This window comes from Puntigrus tetrazona, chromosome 3, assembly GCF_018831695.1.
Source record: "Puntigrus tetrazona isolate hp1 chromosome 3, ASM1883169v1, whole genome shotgun sequence".
NCBI classification, from domain to species: Eukaryota; Metazoa; Chordata; class Actinopteri; order Cypriniformes; family Cyprinidae; genus Puntigrus; species Puntigrus tetrazona.
In genome coordinates, this window is record NC_056701.1 from 19292156 (window position 1) to 19313238 (window position 21083).

General features: G+C 37.9%; 2 protein-coding genes and 1 pseudogene across 3 annotated transcripts; 1 reads left to right on the top strand and 2 right to left on the bottom strand.

Annotated features, from left to right (window-relative positions):
* The first annotated feature begins 645 nt into the window (after window positions 1-645).
* Window positions 646-5376, top strand: c3h17orf75 (chromosome 3 C17orf75 homolog). 2 transcript variants are annotated; one of them, XM_043235124.1, is made up of 10 exons: window positions 646-1001; window positions 1466-1540; window positions 1832-1957; window positions 2507-2635; window positions 2761-2818; window positions 2928-3047; window positions 3143-3207; window positions 3298-3437; window positions 3527-3630; window positions 4346-5376. In XM_043235124.1, exons 1-10 carry the CDS (start codon window positions 853-855, stop codon window positions 4562-4564), a joined length of 1185 nt encoding a protein of 394 aa, XP_043091059.1. In that variant the 5' UTR covers window positions 646-852; the 3' UTR covers window positions 4565-5376. The 2 variants fall into 2 exon arrangements, with proteins under 2 accessions (XP_043091059.1, XP_043091061.1); XM_043235126.1 differs by lacking the exon at window positions 1466-1540.
* Window positions 5367-11151, bottom strand: LOC122341630 (sterile alpha motif domain-containing protein 9-like). The gene is given in 4 exon segments (XM_043235123.1): window positions 5367-6748; window positions 6751-6990; window positions 6993-10577; window positions 11034-11151. Coding segments are annotated over 4 exon segments (4575 nt in total). The 5' UTR covers window positions 11038-11151; the 3' UTR covers window positions 5367-6002.
* A 6654-nt stretch (window positions 11152-17805) lies between these two features.
* On the bottom strand, window positions 17806-19416 carry LOC122341329 (annotated as a pseudogene).
* Between the last annotated feature and the right edge of the window lie 1667 nt (window positions 19417-21083).

The window sequence follows — 21083 nt, forward strand, 5'->3', positions numbered from 1 at the left end:
GTCTTGCTGACGGATCACCGTCCCGTCCGACCCGCTCAGCTCCTTTGCGCGCTGCGTGAGGTAAGGCATGTCACGCAAAACTGCTTTTATTTCAACATTTGACGGCATGTTTAATAGTTGTGCAGGTCCAGGGGCTCTTGTTTGGCGCGCTTACACGCAAAGCTCTAAAGCGCATGCGTAGTAGTGACGCTTTGATTCATTCAAATGAATCGAATCTTTTGACTCAATTCACGAGAAAAAAATCCAAATCACATCACGTTACGTCATTGCGGTAGCAGGCGGCAAGAGTATTTTGCTTGTTATTTTAAAACACAGTTATTGAATTTAATTGTGTTGCCAATTTCTTCACATACCACTCAATGAAAAGCTTGTTTTTATATTTGTATTTGATTTAAAAAGGGACAATGCACATAATGATACAGCTAAAAAAAGTAATCTTAATTAAAACGTTCTTCATCATTTACGTAATTTCGTGGTCATCAGTTATTTACACAATTCTTCAATAATGCGCGTATATGATAAATAGATCCAAACAATGATATGGTTTGATGATTTCTATGAAGGTGATTCAGGGCATGAGAGTGAACACAAATGATTCGTTACTTAAAAGATTCGTTCAAAACACCGATTCGTTCACCAACGAAACCCAGACGGCGCATGCGCAGCAGCGTCGCTGTCACTACTATGACTTTAGTTAAATGTCACGTAGCATTTAAATCGATTTTTAAACAAAATACTTACACGCCTTTAATTCAGTAACGTCTTTGGCACTTACATTTGTTAGTTAAAGTAACAGCACGCCGTCCGTAGCAGATATCAGAGTCGCTCGTCTTCTTTTAGCTCAGCAGAGACATGTTTACATCCCAGACCTCTTCCTTTCAGGAGTCCATAGACGTGGATGAAAGGGACGCAGACTTCGACAACGAAGAAATCGCCGGATACAGCCAGAAAATACAACAGATTAACAGCTATTATGCCATATACTACTACCAGAACACAAGGTGCAGTGGTTTCCACTTGTATCATTGCATTATATGCTAAGGAGGCAAATACAGGATGCTTTGCAAAGTGCTAGTTGATTAGAAATATTTTGCCCTTTTATACCACGTATTATGGACCATATGAGATGCAAGCATGCATAGTTAGCTCTAGCTAGTCTTTTGCATTCCTTAACGTTTATGAATTAAAATGAACGATTCCTTTGCTTATATGAATTAAGTTTGCACTTGCATGACACTGAAGAACAAACCAGGGATATCTTGAAGCATATCTGAAGCACGGTTCTCAGTAATGGTCAGTCCTGTAAAAATCACGCGACTGAATGCTGGATCAGTGAATTGACATTGATGTGTATGTAAGATGCTGTGTAGTCATGTACATGGTCATGTAGGCCAGTGAGGACCCCGGGGGATCTTAACATATTAATGCTTGTGTAAAGTATTAAACGCATTATCAAACTATCCAGATCTGAGGCTTCGGGAGACAGTGTGGCCTGGAGCCAGAGAAGATCAGACTCTACCACAAGCCAGGAAGACTTTAGGTAAAAAGGGTCATCCGTCATCTCAGTCATTTCAGTCCCGTGGCTTTCAGTGTTGGCTTCGGTCAAAAAAAAAAAAAAACTCAGGATTCTGCGTGTGGCTTTTCATCGTGTTGGCTTGCTCACATCATTGATAACCATTGAACTAATCTTTCTAACTGTACATCTGTCGGTATGTATCTCTGCTAGGTGCCTCTGCTGATTCTGTGAACGTCATCGCATCATTGACCGCTTATCTGTCCGCCTTTATTTCCTTGTTTGTGTTTTAGTTTAACACATATTTTCCACTTTAAGTCTCACGCTGCTGGACGCCAGCTTGCCACCCGAGGCCGAGCCAGAGCTACGCAGCTACATCTCCCGCAGGCTGAGCAAGGGCGCTTTGCTAGGGGGTATGGGTAACATTGCCACCGTGGAGCTAAGGTACATCATATCGGTGTTATTGTTAAAGTCCCCCTGTGTTGAAAAGTTACCATTCTTTACATGTCTGACTGGAGTTTTTAACATGCTTAAAGACAATCAATGTGCAAATCCATGAAATCATCACTGAGCATTTTTTAAGGTGCTACTAGTTGATGTACTAATACTGCTAAATATAACTAAAAAATAAATAAAACTAATTCAATATTTAAATAATAGCATTTAAGAAAAACACTGCATAATATTTAGCCAAATTACTGTAAGAAAATTATATTAAAAGAATATTGATTGTATTGTTTGAATGATTCATTGTTTTTGCCGTGAATATAGTCACTACTGCTGACATGGCATTACATTAAAAAAACACTTCTTTTTATTTTTTAATTCAGCAAGCTATTAGTTCTACTTAAATAATATAATATTAATACATTCGCATTACTAATTGTTTAGTGCCTTTTAGTGCAGACCTAAATGTCCCAGCAATATCACATTATGTCATTAAGAACAATATTACCGTGTTTTATCTTAAGTGATCTGATGTTTGTGTTCAAGCATCCCTGAGCAAGCGGTGGGCTGTTACTGCTGTCTGCTGGAGCAGGAGAAATCTCCAGAACAGCCTGAGGCCGATGGCAACGGCTGGGTGGTGTGTCTTCTCGGAGGATCAGAGAAGGGCCTGAATCTATATCCTTAAACCACAAGTGACTGATCATTAAACTGTAGGAAATACCGCATGGAGCACTCAAGAAAGGATCGTTATCAATTTATATTATATGGATATTTAACGCATTTTCTTTAACCCTACAAACGTTTAGAATTGAGCTGGACAAGTACGTCCAGGGTCTGCAGGGCTGTTTGACTCCAGAGGTGAGGACAGTTTTTTGCAACCATCAATTGATTGAATGCACGTAAAGATGTGTCTGCAAGCACACCTTTTTTATATCTGTTTGCTGTAAATATTGATGGAAACCTACAGATGCAAAATTTGGAGACCGAAGTCAGGCCCTACCTGATCCGCTGGTATGAGGAGTCAGTTCTGCACATTCACAGAGTGGTTCAGCTGCTGCAGGCCAACGTCGGGTACCTTCTGCATGCTGTAAGAAACCACTGCTTTCGTTTCACAAGTCATACTTGAAAGCAGTAATATACCGTATTATATGAAATGGTAAATGAGCTTCGTCTCTGCTGCAGGCTTTGAGTCACAAACTTGTCGAGGTCACAGGGGCAGATGAGAAGACAAAAGCAGATGTAGCAAGGTATGCGAAACAACATTTTCTTAATGCCTGCTACATTTTTACAGGTTTACATACTGACAGCCATTGCAACTTGATTCATTGTCTAATTAGATTTATCAAAGCAGCAAGCCTGCAGGGTATAGTTCAGGAAGACACCACTACAGCCTCTCTCTGTAAGGCCCTTTCAGAGGACACTCACACCAGTCTGATCATCGACTGCTCCTCCAGCCCGCCTACACTCTCCAATGAAGGTCAGTGGCAGCATAAATCCACCAAACTTAAAGATTTAGTCATTTTACGAATGTCTTATTCTGTTAATGTTATGTTGAAATCTCTGCAGTCAGCAACCGGTTCTGCGACGACTGGATCCAGGCCTTCCTCAATGCTGCTGAGCGCTTTAACCCTTTCCTTCTCCGACAAATCCTGGAGAACTTTAAACTTAAGGTTAATTTGCTTCTGATGCTTTCTGCGTATAATGGTATCTAGACAAAACATTTAACATTTGTATGGCAGTCACAGATTTTTTTGCTTGCTCGCCTATATTTCTATATTTACTTACTAACTTATAATTTAAAAACTATGTAATAATCCCATAAATGTTCGTTTTGCCATTTAAGATAGCATTTTAACATACTATTGGTAACTAATAGTAATAAAATAATAATAAATATATAATAAAATAATAAAAATACATTAATTAGCATTATTAAATTAAACAATCTTTTCTGTATAGTGCTCAAACTGACTTGAAAATTTGATGTTTATCTGCTTTCCCCTCAGGACATCCAAGTTTAAGTGACTTTGTTTTTTCAGTAGAACACAAACAAAGATATTTATCTCAAACCATTGCAATTTGTCAGTCATATAATGCAAGTCAATGGGCACACAATCTTTCAGAGTAGAAAAGAGTAGAAAAACATATATTATGAGTGTGTGTGTGTGTGCTAGAGTACATTGCATGTCATGCGCCGGATGTTGCAAATGTGACAGAGATTATGGTGTATCAGCGGTAAAAGAAATAAAGTCACCCACATCTTGGATGAGCAGATAAACATCACATTCACATAAACATTCATTTTTGGGTGAACTATCCCTTTAAGAGTGGTCACATTTAGAAATGCCAGTTCCCTCATTCTGACTGCATCGTTTTTCCATGCAGGCCATCCAGGACATGAACAACCTGAAGCGCTTCATCCGTCAGGCAGAAATGAGCCACTACGCTCTGTTCCGCTGCTGTCTGTTCCTGCAGAGCTGTGGAAACGGAGACGTGCTGCTGCAGAACGCACGGGCCGAGCACAGCAGCCTTCCTGAGGCCTGTGGCATCATAAACGTGCTGGAGGAGTTCCTCGGGGAGCACACTCAGGGCACGCTGTACTGACACCAGAGCTACTGCACATACACTCACCTGTCTGAGAGCACAGAAGTCCTGTTTAACACCCATTATCATAGCAGTGTGGTTTGCATTTTAAGCAACTTCAGCACATTTGAATTGAAACACTAAGTGTAGTCTATCGATGCTGTGAAATGCTCCTGTATGTTGACTTGTGCATAAAAATGATGAATTAAATATATCCTATATAATGGACCGATGAAGGTGCAATCAAACTTTATTTAAATACTTTTTCTCAATTATGTGCAGATATTAATACAGTACTGTTTATATGTGACAACTGATTTTAGGATGTTCATTGTGTAACAGTCAATGTTTTGAAGATGTCTTGTAGATTTACAGAAATAGCAACTGAATTAGGAAGCTAGTCATATAATTAGGAAGCTATCCATTATCTGATCTGCCATACTATGTTTTATTGGTATGTTATAATTGTTTTTTTTTTTTAAAGTGCTGATGTATGTTCTTGTTTGCTATCTCTGAATTTTTCTTACCAAAGAAACAAAACTTCTGATAATCAAACTTGGTTGTAAATGTAACGTTTAAAAAGAACAGAATTGTGAGAAACATTACTTAAACATCTTATATATATTGATCCAGTTGTAAATGGTGATATGTATAATTATCATAATGTATGGTTTATCTTAGATTTGACATGACTGTACTGTGAGTAATTTGTTCCAGGAACATTTCATTTTTGTGAATTTGTAAGAATGAAAGAAAATCTCAGCATTCACTCTTAATTTAACCTTGATTCTTGAATTCATGCAAGAATTAAAATAACACATGACACAGGCAAAGTAGTTTTTATTTTGTTTGAATCAATCCACTTTAAACATCTGATGGAAGAAACTAATAATCTGCCTGTTAAATACCTGTAGTAGATTGTTGTGAAGTTACATCTTTACCACAAGAGGGCGAAGCATAGGCGCTGGGGCTGGTGTTACTTTAACAGGAGTTAAGGCAGATTAAGTGGTTTTAAAGCATAAAAACACGGTAAACACAGAATTTACCAGGTTATATACAACATTATGCATATTTCTACAACTATTTTTAAAATGTAAGATTATATATATGTTGGATTTTAAGTCACCACCCAAATGATAACATATATTTTTTTTTTTGCCAAACATCTGCATTTTAAAGCTAATCAAGGAAATGTTACTAAATAACAATATATCTTGTACTTATGAAATTAGTTATGTACCTACAAAGTAAAGCAAAAAAAAAAAGCATGTCTATGATTTAACATAATCTATCAATAAAATAACGTTATAATTCATTTGAGATATACACAACTACCACCGCAATGTTTTATCAATTCTAAATGCTTCCAATGATCCTTTTTATCATTTGACTGGTACGTTTAAATACTTTTAGAAACTCATCTTCTGGGAAACTCTCAATTTCAGTTTCAAGCTCAGTTTCACTCTGCCACCTTAATGTCAAAAGCTACCACTCCATGTAGAGAGAACCCTAGGTAGAAGGTCACGTTCTCATTTGAATTGGGCAAGGAGGCATAAAAAAGTGGAATGACTCTGATGTTGCTTTGGTCAGATACCCGGACAAACAGATTCCCATTTTCTGTGTATCCAACAACTCGTTTAAGCACTTTCACAACATCTGGATTTGTCCACACTTCACCGCCTTGCCATTTAAGGCGTTTCTCACTGAGGGTTCCCCTGCAGAATTTTTCAATTGTGGTCTTGTGCACTATTTTATTTAGACCCCTTGCTTTTCCAAGGAAAAAGTGGGTGAAAATCCTGCCTTTTCTTGAGGCAGCAGATTTAAACTCAGGGTATCTGTGAAGTGCTTTTATTGCATTCACAACAACATCACTTCTTCTATTGGGGGGCTCTTTGCCCATAGAGTCCTCTGGCCAAAATAAGAGTGAAAGGAGCAGGTATACAGTATCTGGTAACACAGTTCTCTTTACACTGCAAAACGGCCTGCTGAGATTTTGAAGATCTTCAATGGAAAGAAGTTTTCCAGAGCCAGGTGAAGCACAGGAGAGCGCTATCTGACAGAAGATGAAGTTTAGGAGCTCTGTCTGGTCGAGATCCTTTTTCAGGTCATCAGGAAATAGGTTAATTATTTTCTCAAGCTTTGCTCTAGCTCTTTGTTTATTATTATCAGAGAGCAGGTAAAGAATTGTTGTAACGTTTCCACCCCGAGTTGGAAAATTTTCATTTGTCTCATTAATGGGGAAACTGTGTTTGCATCAGAAGCCTCATCCTCTTGAAAGTCACGAAAGAATAACTGGGCATACACAGCACTTTTCCTAAGGAGCCATCTTCTTGGATTATTGACTGTCTCAGGCTCTCCTTCATCAAATTCCTCCTCTTCCTCAGATGTGTAATTCTGAAAGTGAGCAAGATCTTCAGAAATACATTCCAAAGCAATTCTGATGCCGTTTTCATTCCTTTTAAAAGGCCATGAAACTTTTGCCAAGGTTTCTGTACTTCTTCAGGTATGTAGTCAGTGAGCAGGTATTCCATCAGCTCCCTGTTTCCCTCTTTGGCAGAAAAAATGTCTACTTTTGACAGAAGCTCAAGCAATCTGCATCCAATATCAACTTCTCCAAAATAGGAATTATTCAAGCAGACCATCTGTGACTGGGGACATTTTTCAGATTCTCTAAAAGTAGTGATTCCTTTAAGGGCAGTATCAATGATATCAGTGATGTCCTCTGGTTGAATATCAGCATTTCTCTCACGTATGGCATCATGTTTGCTGTAGAACCACTTTTTGTATACTTGTCCCAGTGTGTCAAGTATGTATATGTGCTGTGGAAGATGAGACTTGGCTTCTTTAGCCCAAATCTCGGCTTCCTCAAAATTTTTGTTTTCATAAAGCAGCCGTGCAAGTTGTTGAGCAACAAATGCATCCTCATCAAAACAGGTGTAAGCTACCTTTAAAAGGTCAATGGCTTTCTCCACATCTTCTGTCTTTCTAACATGCTCTATTAAAGGAGAAAACCAGCTGTCATTTGGATCCCCCTTGCTTTTTTTGGTGCGTTTGATGAACAGATCTCTGACAAACTTTCTAAAGTCATCCCTTCCAAATCTGTGGTGAAACAGCACTTTGTCCTGAAGGAGATTCATTGCTATTTCACTTTGACTCTGATAGCTCGAGAGCTGCTTCAGGATCTCCTTAGCTATCAAATGATGAATTATTCTGACAGAGTCAATATGCGTCTCGCTGGATTTTAGCTGTATGAAAAAAAACCTAGCCTGTTCATTTAAGGAATTTTCAAATGTTTGGTGTCGAACTTCATCAATCCATGTGGACGTTGAGGGTTCGGCCATTTTATCAAATTTGTCCAGGTTAAATTCTAAACATAGAAATGCCTTGCAGTGGGATACGGACAGGTATGAATTCTCAATGTGGCTGTTCAGTAGAGCCACGAATTTGATCAACTGTGTCTGAAGAGATGAATGATCAATTTCCTTCAGCAAGTTTTCAACAAAGTCTGTGATGTAAGACTGTTCAAACCCTTCACTCATGAGCACAAAAGTGAGTATAAACTCTGGTTCAAACTTCAGCTTGAGACGGTCTGCTTTCTTTGAGAAGAGCTTCTTTTCTTCAGAGGATAGTTTGTGTGTAACTCCGACTGTGCGTAACGGCAATGCTTTGCACATCCTTTCTGGATCAAGAGACCTTTTACAGCAGAGAATGATGAAACACAGCTTTGAAGGACTTATTTTCATTGTTGTGACCGCATTGCTTAATTCTCGTCTGAGGTCATCCTGATAGTCTACATTGCAGTCCTCTAGAAGTAGAAGCACCGGCAAACAGGCATTTTTGTCAACCTCTTTGAAATTCCACAGCTTTACAGCATGTTCACAGACAGTTGTGGTCTGCTTTGTTTGACAAACAACAGCACATCGCATTTTTTTCCTCCAGTTCCAGAGGATCTGTCGAGCCACTGTGCTTCCTCCACTACCAGGTTGATGATATATGTTGATGTTTTCGATGGACCTTTTTAATGAGTCATTCCGCTCAAGGTCTTCCAACATTTTGTTAATTTCTGCATATGCATCACGTTTGATGACTTCCCCACACTGATTTCTGTCAGCCAGCCACAAATTCATCCAGTCAATATTTCCTCCTTTATAGAAGTACTGTTCAATGTCCTGTATTTTCTCTTTCTCCATGACATTTACATTTGTTTCATCGCATTGGTTAACATAGAGTACTTCTAAGGAGCCCATCTGCTGCACTTCCGCTGGCTTTATAAAGCATATGCCATTGTTTGACACAGGTAGACACCCATCCTGAAGACTGGTAAACTGAATCCTTTGAACTGTAGCATCTACATGACTCACTGGCATACCAACAACACTGATTTGTTCAAGAACGTCTAGTGAGCAGGACACTTGGGCAAGACTTGACCACTTCTTATAATTCTCCCTTTTCTCTGAGATGATGATTATGTCCTCATGACCACTCATTTCTGCATAGAATTCATTGAAGGCGTCAACAAAAGGTTGCTCAATGTCAGATGTGAGAAGGAAAAGCACCACAAATGATCCTTTGGGAAGAATCTCATTGCAGATAACAAACACAGCTCTTTTCAAGAGTTTCTTCTTGTTTTTGATCCAGGTTTTCTCATCACAAGGACTTTCGCCTCCAATGTAATCACTTCGACCATTGCAGAAAATCCAGCTTTTTGTGTGAAATAGATCTAACCTCTTGATAAAGTCATTAGTGTTCTCCCTATGATCATAATCACGCAGGAAGAGAAGGTTTACTGCATGATACTTTTGGTAATTGTGACAAAGTCCAGATGATTTGGAGTCAGGATCAAAATCAAAAACACAAAAGATATTCATTTGGGTGAGGAACTTGATGTTTTGCAGGTTTTCATGATCAAATCTGTTTGACACAAGAATGTAACGCAGTGTGTTGTCAATGTATTTCTTCCCACATGTCAGAAGAACTAAGAGTTTTCTTTCCAAGTCCTCTTTAAAATTAACCTGTGTTTGATTCTGGTCGTTTTCTTCCCTTTCTCTCTTTTGGTCAAGGTCTTTGAGAGCTTGAATGAAACTGACAAGTTCATCCTCAGCAATACGTGGTGTATTTGGTCCAACTCGTTGATAATAAGCTTTTGGCTCGTATTCAACTTTATTGGTTTTCTCGTTGAATTTTGGTATACGGGCAAAATACAGTTTATCCCTCACAACGTTCATCATGGGAACTACATCCACCTCTACAATCCAGTTTTGGGTCTCACAGTCTTTGTCAACTACTGGGATGAATTTTGGGGGTTTGATACACTTTCTGGCATCAAAGTGCTGTGTTTGAAAACTATTTTCAATGTAGTCTAAAGCGTCTTCAAAAACCTCTTTATCTTCAATAGGAAATCCAATGATCTCTCCATGTTTATATGTTTTTGTCTTGTCCATGACCCCAAAGTGGATTGTGCCATTTGCGCGCATATTCATGCACGCACATGCAAATCGAATGACTTCACTGGCAAATTTGATCTTTAGCTTTCTTGGTTCTAATTTACAGGCATTTTCCAGTGATTTATATTCATGGCATGGAGTGATCAGATTGTCTATTCCTGTCTCTGGTCCGAGTATGGCATGTTTTATGTAGCTGAAGTATTCATCGTTATCATTAAATTTACGATACCTACTCTGTGGCAAAGACATTGACGTTTCAGTTAAATCACTTGAAGATAAAGGTTGTTCAGGACTTGTGACGTCACTGGAAGGCAAAACTTCATGTTTTGCTGCTTCTCTGTTCTCTCCTTTCTTTTTACTGGTCTTTGACTTGTCCAGTAACAGTTCATCTCTTTTACTCAGCAAGAGCTGAATTTGGCCACCTCCCAAACAAAGATTTTTTAAGTATGGCTCTTTAATATTTAGAAGAACGGGTCCTGTTACCTCTTCTTTCTCAAATTTCTGTATGTGTTCTGGTTTAATCCCAATGGCCTTCAACCATGCGCTGACATGCTCTTCCTTCCAGTCTAAACATGGTATAGAATTGTAGTCTAGAAAGAAAAAAGTATAAGCAATTTTTTTAATTTACCACATAACTTAAAACAAATATGTGTTATTTACCAAATTAACTGAAATAATGCACACATCCTAAAATCACCTAAACAAGTGCTCAAACAGAGAAAGCTTATCTGCAGTGCAAAAAGACCAGCACTCTCTTATTTTTACTAAGGTAATTTGAATTGCAAACCACACATGGTCTTTGTCAGGTATAGCATATTTACAATATGCATACATTTACTTCTTGAAAGGGTGTGCCTCTAAATTAGATAATAATCTTCAGAAATTATGTATGAGATCTCATACATTGTTCTCAGCTGACAAATGAACAAACATTCTGATATAAATGGTATTTAAAACAACAACATTACATCGCACACTAAACCAAAATGCTTTATGGTTCCAAATTCATAAGAATTTACTTTTTAAAGGATTGTTTTAATACTCACCCATTCTTTGAGAAATATTCAAGGAGCGTATTTCAATGTTTTTGTGCCATAAATTCTAAAACAAAGGAAATAATCTGAACATTAATACGTTTCCAATTTATATTTTGTTTATCTTCTGTGTTTGGCGGCAATGAGTGATTTAAATTTTGACATTATCAAAGATGGAAAATGTCAGCCCGCTGTAAAAGCGTTAATTGATAAACTAATTGAATGCAAACTTAAGGTTGTAGGGCTGGCCGATTAATAGATAATGATAATTATCGATCGATATGAATTTCCTAGATACGATAACGAGTTCGATAAATGTTTATGAGGCAAATGCGGAACGAAAGAGCGCGAGTCATTTGATGCGTTCAAAGTTCAAAGATCAAAGTTCAAAAAGCGGCGCGAGCTACTGGAGCTGACGTGATTGCGCTGCGGTACGAAACCTGTTCATTTGAAGCGCTGACAGGAGAAACTGTCCGCAACGATAGTCGGGACTTTTTAATCTACAAATCAATTTACCGTACATCTGCTATAGAAACAATAACTGCACCGTGGTGTTCAGTCAGTAATGTGGGCATTCGCGTCTAATTTTTATTATATTATTAATGTAGATAGAATATAATTACAGTATATTTGTGATTAACCTATAGCGTTTAATGCGTTTATAATAAATGTATTGAGGTGCTATATTTGTAGTAACTGCGATTATAATGATCTACGACTAAATGTATGATACTGTGGAAGACTAGCAGTTTTAAAAACATCTGTAAAGATGTTTACACATATTACTGATTTTTGTAATGAACATAAATTAGCATCTAATGCTACTATCAAATGTGTTTTTCTAAAAGACATTATCAGGCAACAAAAACCTGTCTGTAATTTGAAACAGTATCACTTAACACACACAAGAAATGTCATGGTTTGACCATAGTTTAAAATCACAATTAACTGTCTGTTTTTTACATTTTCCACAATTAAGCGAAGATCTGTCTTTAAACTTAAAATAAATAAAAAAAAAAAAAATTATCATTTATTGTGATAATTATCAATATCGACTATCGATCCTACCTTGAAGAAAAGAAAATAATATCGAGATCATTTTATTGGCCATTATATAGCAGTGGTTCCCAGCCCTACCTTATGAATGTAAAAGGTTAAAGATAATCACAACAAAGGGGACAAACCTAATATATTGTCTGCTTTAAACCAGCATTATCTATAGCATGTGACTGAGCAAAGTACAGGTTTCTGTTATGCTGAAGGTATGTAATACCGTTGAGCGCTGAAGGTATGTACTTGAGCGGAAAACAAAATATTATTAGAAAACAACAATGTTGATCAATTGTGTAGAATTTTTACAGTCAAATTTGACTTTTAGATCTTGCTTTCTGTGTATGTTACAATAAGATATTATCAATCAATCAATCAATAATTTTTATTTATATAGCGCTTTTAACAACACAGGTTGCATCAAAGCACTGTACAGTATAATGTAGAATGTACAGTATAATGTATTACTAACGTGTAGGGCAGAAAATGGTAACAAACATGTCCTATTGTTCTCATATTCTGGTCATAATTGTCAGATACAAAATCATTGTCTCAAAACCCAAAATAGTCATAATTGTCATAATTGCTAAGAGATTTTTTTTTTCCCCAGTGATTCAGTAGACATATTTAAACGAGACAAAGCAAAAACAATTTAAGTTTCAATCAGAAGAAGTAATAACCTACTTTGTGACATGGAAAATATTTATCAGTTATATATGTAAAAAAAATAATAATTGTAAAAGACCTAAAATTACAATATTGACATTCACAATGATTCTCTAAAAATATTAGGCAAGTTTACAAAAAATGTGAAAACAACGCACTTACAAACCTGCAAATGACAGAACACAGACTATTCTACAGCTGCAGGTGGATATGTCTCACACAAATGTAAACTATAAACCAAATAGGGCGGGAGTTAAGAGGTGAAGCAATTAAACACGTGAACAGTAACACTTATTTTAACTTGAACCATGTATGTGTTTGTATATGTGCATGTATGTTACCTCGTAACAGAAAATAAAGCAAACAAATGAAAAAATATTAATATTGTCATTTTTGGTTTCTCATTCTTTAAAAATAATAAAATAATAATACCTTTATTTTACTTTCATTTGTTAACTTTAGAAATGATTTATTAAAAAAATAAGACGATTGACTATTTTAGATTTATTAAAAATAGCTTAATAGTATAATATATTTATTATTTATTTTATTAATATATTTAATAGTAAATATAATTTAATTGTCATCAATATGACCCTAAATTAGTTTGGAGTGATCTTGATTCCTCACAGTCCCGTTGCCCTTTACAAAACACATTATTTATTCTTTATTTACCTTTTTTGTGTCAATCAGGCAGTTTATGTATGTTATTTTCCTTTTTGGTGGAATTTGTGCCGGGTTACATTGGAAATTTTTATTTTTAAACAATAATTACTATACAGTCCTGTTAAACAATAAAATTAGCGATTATCCATTGATTAAGTAACTGAATTTTTTTAAATTTGCCTTAAAGTTTTATGCGTTGTATTAAAACAGTTAAGTAGCTTTATTAAAATATATTATATATATAATATATTATCACCATTTCGGAGCATGACGTAAGGAGGGCATTCAGGAGAGTGAACACCAGGAAGGCAGCAGGACCTGACGGCATCACAAGTCGGGTTCTGAGAGCCTGTGCTGACCAGCTAGCACCGGTGTTCACTGAGATATTTAATCTCTCCCTGAAACAGTCTACAGTCCCCTCGTGTTTCAAACAGTCCATCATTGTTCCTGTGCCGAAGAAACCTCAACCATCTTGCCTGAATGATTACCGCCCTGTAGCTCTGACGTCTGTAGTGATGAAGTGCTTCGGGATACTCGTCAGAGACTTCATCACCTCATCACTACCGGACACACTGGACCCACTACAGTTTGCCTACCGCCAAAACCGGTCTACGGAGGATGCCATCACACACCTCCTCCACACAACCACAAGCCACCTGGATTTTAGGAAAGGGAACTATGTGAAAATGCTGTTCGTGGACTATAGTTCAGCGTTCAACACCATAGTTCCCTCCACGCTCACCTCGAAGTTGGAGGTCCTGGGACTCAGCCCATCCCTGCGTCACTGGTTCTCCAACTTCCTAACTGACAGACCACAAGCCGTACGGATGGGAAAACACACCTCATCCTCCCTCACTCTCAGCACTGGAGCCCCTCAGGGTTGTGTTCTGAGCCCCCTGCTGTACTCGCTGTACACACATGACTGTGTGGCCACTACAAACTCCACCACCATCATTAAATTTGCTGATGACACTGTCGTGGTGGGCCTGATCTCCAACAACGATGAGATGGCCTACCTTCAGGAGATCAACAACCTGGAGAGATGGTGTCAGGAGAACAATCTGCTCCTGAACGTCAGCAAAACAAAGGAGTTAATAGTAGACTTCAGCACGAAGCGGGTGCGCTCTTACCATCCCATCAAGATCAACGGGACCCCAGTGGAGAGAGTGGACAGTTTTCGGTACCTTGGTGTTCACATCACGCAGGACCTGTCTTGGTCCTGTCACATCAACACCCTGGTGAAGAAGGCCTGGCAGCGTCTATACCATCTGAGGCGCTTAAGGGACTTCAGACTCCCATCTCAGGTGCTCAGGAACTTTTACACCTGCACCATTGAGAGTGTCCTGACGGGAAACATCACCTCCTGGTTCGGGAACAGCACCATGCAGGACAGGCGAGCCCTTCAGAGGGTGGTGCGGTCAGCTGAGCGCACCATCCGCACCGAGCTCCCTGTGCTGCAGCACATCTACAACAAGCGGTGCTGTACCAGGGCCAGGAAGATCGTGGAAGACCTCAGCCAAGACTCTTTTCTCTGCTGCGTTCAGGAAAGCGCTTTCGTTCCCTGAAGGCAAACACAGAGAGAATGAGGAGGAGCTTCTTCCCACAGGCCATTCGGAGTCTGAACCAGAGAACACCCAGTACCTAATCCCGGGATTCCCATGTTCACCCTCTCTTTCCCCAGATACTCGCCACTTACATTTGGACAATTGCACTAGTCACTTTGCATTGGACATTCGCACAGCCACTTTACACTTTACACTTTATATTCTATACTTTATTTTATTTTTTATACTTTGCACACTTTCTTTTTTATACATATTTTTTCTATATTTTATATTTATATATATATTTAAATTTTGTTTTCTATTTTGATGCTGGACGGTTGTAAAGAACATTTCACTGCATGTCGTACCATGTATGTATGTGTATGTGACAAATAAAATTTGAATTTGAATTTGAATTTGATTTGATTTATTTAGAATTATGAAAAATTATTATAAGAACAAAAATCCACAATAAACATTTTATCACTGATCTTAAAGAGCATTCACGTTCTGGAAGAAAAATGGATTTATAATGAAGAAATGTAAAATGTACTACAACAACAAAAACGTATTGTCATCTCAGTCTCGCTCACTGTGACCCATAGGGTTCACAAAGGAGCAGGTTTGACCCAGGCAGCAGATTCACTGTCCAAACAGGCAATCATGTCACTCAGAAGACCACCACTCTCAGGCCTCTCACTGCTGCTGAGAGATTCTGCAAAAAATGTGATCACAAATTCACTGGTTTGTTGGGTAGATTAACTTTTCAAGAACATATAGTAAAGATTTTAAGCTGACCTAGTTATTTTATTTTATGTGACCTCCAAACTCATATCTTACCAACTCTATGCTCAGTCAGTTTCCTAATCACAGGGTTTGGGAAATCATAGATGCTATCAGTCACTCCTGTAAATAGAGAACAATTATGGTACACTGTGCCAAACTTTTAAAGGGTACATCTGTACTGTGAGTGGCCAGAGGCCTAGGCCTACCATGCTCTCCCTCATTGGTTGGCCATTTGGAATGGGGACTATCATAGATGGCTTCTTCAGCAACTGTAATTAATTTTTAGCAATCCTTAATGAATTAATATTGTAATAGAAAAAAGCAATATACAATAATTTTACTAATCAATCAGTAGTACACAAAAGTAAATGCAGACATGTGAACAAACTATGATGACATATAGTTTAAAAAATCAGTCCCAAAAAAAATAACATTACCTATAGCTTTTTGAGATGGCAAAACATCGTAGTCATATTCCGTCAGCAAAAACTCCTCAGTACTTTGCTCAGTTTCATTGTCTGTGTGCAAACCGTCTTGGATCTCTTCAGCAGCTGAGGACAATAATTGTAAAAATTAACTAAACATAGTCAAATTTGATTTCACACATTTTGTTAGCTCTCATTGTAGAGTGAGCATGTACTCCTAGAGGCTAAAGTCTAACCATGCACCTCATAGGCCAGGGAGACAGCTTCCACTATTCAGTGAGACATTCACTGTTTGGCGACTGGTCAGATCCATGCCACTGAACTGTGCGGTCCACATAGATCCTAAGTGCCCTCATTAGACCTGCAGCAGCATGGAAGAAAGCCTTTATATGACCACTTTTTGAAATCGAAATGGATTATAAGCCACCTTAAAACATAATCAGGCCTTGGTCATAGTAAGACTTTAACCAGCCCTTGAGCACAAAGAGCCTGCAGGTCCACTACTAAAGCCAGTTACAGTTTTACTATAAAATAAATGAAATACATGGTGACTTTGATCTTGATACTTAAAACATGAAATAGGCCTATATTTAACATTATTAAAGATTATAAAGATATTTAAAAGAATCTGAAAGGTTCAGAAATAAATTTAAATTTAAATCTGAAAGTTATTTAGTTATTTAAACAAATCTGAAGGGTCCACCACTGAAGATGATGCTTTTGTCAACTTCACAACCAACTTTCATTTAGCATCAGGAGGCATGACCTGTGAATTACAACATCCTGATTGGTCTACAAATAAGACACGTTTAGTTAAAAGCAGTAGCAATTATGTCTTGAAATTGCGATGGAATCTAGTTGGAATCATCTGCTGAGAGGCTCATTTACACTCTATAACCTTGCTGAAGAGACACCAGACATTGAAGAATAGTGAGTAGACAGTAGACTCTCCAGCTGAAATGACCAGTCTTTGAACTGCTCATCCAAAATCAATGACAGCAATAGAAACATTGTGGGCTTTACTTTCTGTAACTCCTAGATAGTTTATACAATAATGTATAATTTTAGAGTTTGCAAGTTAAATGATAAAACACAATTAGTTCGAGTTTAACCCTATCTGATATAGGCTAATATTTGTAAATGACATTTAATTGTCTTGTTTGTTTGAACAAACAAGTATTCAGTTAATTGTTTAGATTCAGGCTGAAATGTTGGGGTGACACTTAAAGAACGGTACTTGACACTGATTTAGACATTACTTTAAAGGACTTTAACAGAAGCCTAAAGGCCTGTAGGGGAATTTAAAATATACTGTAGGGGAATAGAAAACGTTACAAGGGAACAGCACAATGTAAACATAACATTTTATTATATATTTACATTTTTTTCTTACTGAATTTTTTTTTTTTTATATTTTCTTACACAATTCCTTATAATCAATACTATGAACATACAATGAATGTATTTACAGATCCCCAAGCAGATGATACTACCAGACACAGATATTGCTGCTAAGTAGACCGATGGAAAGACCACTCTTGACAGACCACCACCAGACACAAAGCTGACTAAAGACTCAAAACAACACGACGGCTGTGAGAGGAGGTTTTTTTATTTTTTGAGGCTCTTTGTGTTCTTTTTTTGAGGTTACTCCGTGACCTGAAACATAACATAAATCAGCATTATTTGTCTAAATACATCACATTTAGAGAAAATCTGACTTTAAAGTTAATGACGACTGACGATCAAGCTAAACCAAGAAAACGCTTAGCTAGTCTTAGACTCCGTACCTTAAACCATTCATGGAGATGCATCTTATCCAGTCTGAGTCTCTTCTGTGGATCAGGCTGCAGACAATCCGAAATCATCTGGCAGCATTCTGCAAAAAGACATTTGACCATATATCTTTTACTTTACACCTGCTCTCTTTTTGTATGACACAGAGTTGGTTGTCGTTTGATGAAGATCTCACCTTTTGACAAGCCAGGTCTGCTCCAGAGGTCCACAGCGATCATGTGACGGTCGTGTGATGAAGGGCATTCCCCACACAGCATTTCATACAGGATGAACCCCAGTGTCCACACTGTAGTGGGTTTTGCGTGGTACCTGCCCTTCATGCTGACCTCGGGTGGACAGTACTCTTGTGTGCCTGCAGGAAGGATGTCTGATGTTTAATAAATTGTCTCAGCATGTTGAGTGCACGCACGTAAGATGTGTTTCTGTGAGACTATTAATAAAATACTTCATTACACATACCATAGAAGACTTTGAAGGCAGATTTCTTCATGAGCGCACCGCACCCAAAGTCAATTAATTTGACCTCTAAGGTGTCCTGGTTCACCAGGACGTTCTCCAGCTTTATGTCCCGATGGAAGACGCCACGCTCGCAGCAAGTTTTAGCCGCATTAATGACCTGCCGCATGATCTTTCGTGCCGTCCCTCATCAAGGCTTCCTCCATAGTCATGGAGAAAAGTGAACAAGTCCACGCAAGGCACGGGCGCTCCATGACCATTACATAGTGGTCTTTGTCGTCCTCCCAGTCAAGCAGCTCAATTATCTGGGGAAAGCTGGGGCCATCAATGGCCATGAGCATCAGGCCAACCTCCATGGGGACACGTTTGGGTTGACCAGGCTAAAAGAAAGAAAACATGATGCTTAGATGGAAGTGGTTTCCTTAAGACTTCACAAATCAAAACAGTTTGTCTTTGGTTAACGCGAATAAACTGAAAACAGTGACTAAGAGACAATACTAAGACAGGGAACGCAGTCTACTCACCACTCGGATGGATGACATGTCTGGAAACTTTTTGAACATTTCACAGCCACCTAATCAACAAAACAAATTAAGATGAACAATTAGCACATGCAGATAGCTGATATCACTCCAGTCATAAATCCTGAACAGATGTGTTGTTTTTAAGTGAAGAAAATGTATACCTCAAGTCCATCCATGCAGCGAATCCCTCCGTAAACACTGCCACATCCTCCTTCACCCAGCTTCTGGCCGATTTTATATTTGTTGCCAATATGGCCTATTAACAGACAAACATTTGGGGTTAGTATGAAATGCAATTTTATATTATACTGTACAGTGTATATATATATATATATATATATATATATATATATGCTTTATAATAACATTTTCTAATTCTCACAGATTTCTTGTTCTTACCCTTCTCCAGGATGTCCTGCACGAGCTGGACCTCAGAAGTGAGGGGACTTCCTCTCCTGTACAGCACCCACAGGCACCTCATCAGACCTGGTGGGGGTGTCTTCGGGTGTACATATTGCACGTGTACACTCCAGTCTATTAACAGATTTAGACGCAGTTTTGAATTGATGTCCTATAAAAAGGAAACTTTAAAAAATTCTACTGTTGCTCTAAAATGTTTGGTGCGATAATGTTATCAGTGTTTTTATTTATTTTTCCTTTTTAGCTTCCTGTAACGGCAGATTTAGTGATTTATCAACATTTGATGTGGTTGTACCATCTCTATCTGTCCAGGGTGTTTCTGCCTCTATCCCATATTTCTCCACGGCTTTGGCCACATCGTGCACGTTCCTTTCTAAGGAAAGAAAAGCGAGGAGCAGCCCACTTCCAGAAGCTCTTCTTTTTCTCCTCCATCGGTCTCAAGAGCACCAGCAGACGCCGGTTCACGGTTCTCCTTCACGACGGGGAGTCTTTGGGTTTGGGCTCGTGTCCACGCTCCAACCCGGTTACTTTTTAATTCTTGAAAGCAATCCCATGATAAAAACCGTTTGCAAGTCGCTAACAGTCGCTATCAAATACTCCGAAACATCAACCAACAAAGTGAGAAAGCGATTTTCTTGCTTATATATGCCACTGCTCGCTAATTGTGACGTCATATTGGCAGGTTCGAAATGGAATGCCATTTGGCCAAAAAAAAAAAAAAAAAAAAACTGCGTCACGTCGTCCTTTTGAACGACAGCATTCGGTGTTTATTACTAACGATACCGTTTGTTTTATTGTACATCGTGGGTTGTAGATATAACTGTTTTAGTTTTACTTAAACACATTTAAACTTCTTCATGCTTTACAGACACCTTAAGGCTTAAAGAAATATGGTAATAACAGCCGTCTTGTATTCTTGTAAAGGACAGTTCTAATGTCTATAAAGTGAGTTTTAATATTAAACGTCATATTGATTTTATAAAGCGGGTTAATAATCTATACGTGGATATTAAGCGACTTACATTTGAAGAAAAGGATGGTCCAAAGAGTTTCGACAGCACTGAGCAGCTTTATGAATAAACATGCTTTTGAACGAATCTTTTGAACAGTCGCTTGCTTCGTTCCTGAACGAATCAGTTGTTTGAACCGTTTGAACGAATGATTCAGTGACAAACAGTGACTTGCCGCCACCCACTGGCCGTTAGTTTCATTTTGTAATATTTCATTCATAACCTAATAATAGTAGCCTAATAATAATTAAATATTAGGTAAACAATCTAAATTGAAATGATTTCACGTCACATCTGAGCCTAATTAAACCGTAAATATACCTGAATAGTCTGTAAATATAAATAAATGTCACTTCTGTCCACCACTGTAGTGCATATATGAAGTTTGATATTGTTTTTAATAGATTTTGATTTAATATGATTATAACTTATCCTTCATGGTTGTCTTGTTGTTGTTGTTGTTGTTGTCGTTGTTATTATTTATTGTTTTACTATAAAATAAATGAAATACGTGGTGACTTTGATCTTGATACTTAAAACATGAAATAGGCCTCTATTTAACATTATTAAAGATTATAAAGATATTTAAAAGAATCTGAAAGGTTCAGAAATAAATTTAAATTTAAATCTGAAAGTTATTTAAACAAATCTGAAGGGTCCACCACTGAAGATGATGCTTTTGTCAACTTCACAACCAACTTTCATTTAGCATCAGGAG

Coding starts and splice junctions, on each gene's coding strand:
- c3h17orf75 (XM_043235124.1), top strand. CDS start 853: ATGTTTACATCCCAGACCTCTTCCTTTCAGGAGTCCATAGACGTGGAT. Junction 1,958..2,506: donor ATTGCCACCGTGGAGCTAAG/GTACATCATATC, acceptor TTTGTGTTCAAG/CATCCCTGAGCAAGCGGTGG. Junction 3,438..3,526: donor GCCTACACTCTCCAATGAAG/GTCAGTGGCAGC, acceptor AAATCTCTGCAG/TCAGCAACCGGTTCTGCGAC.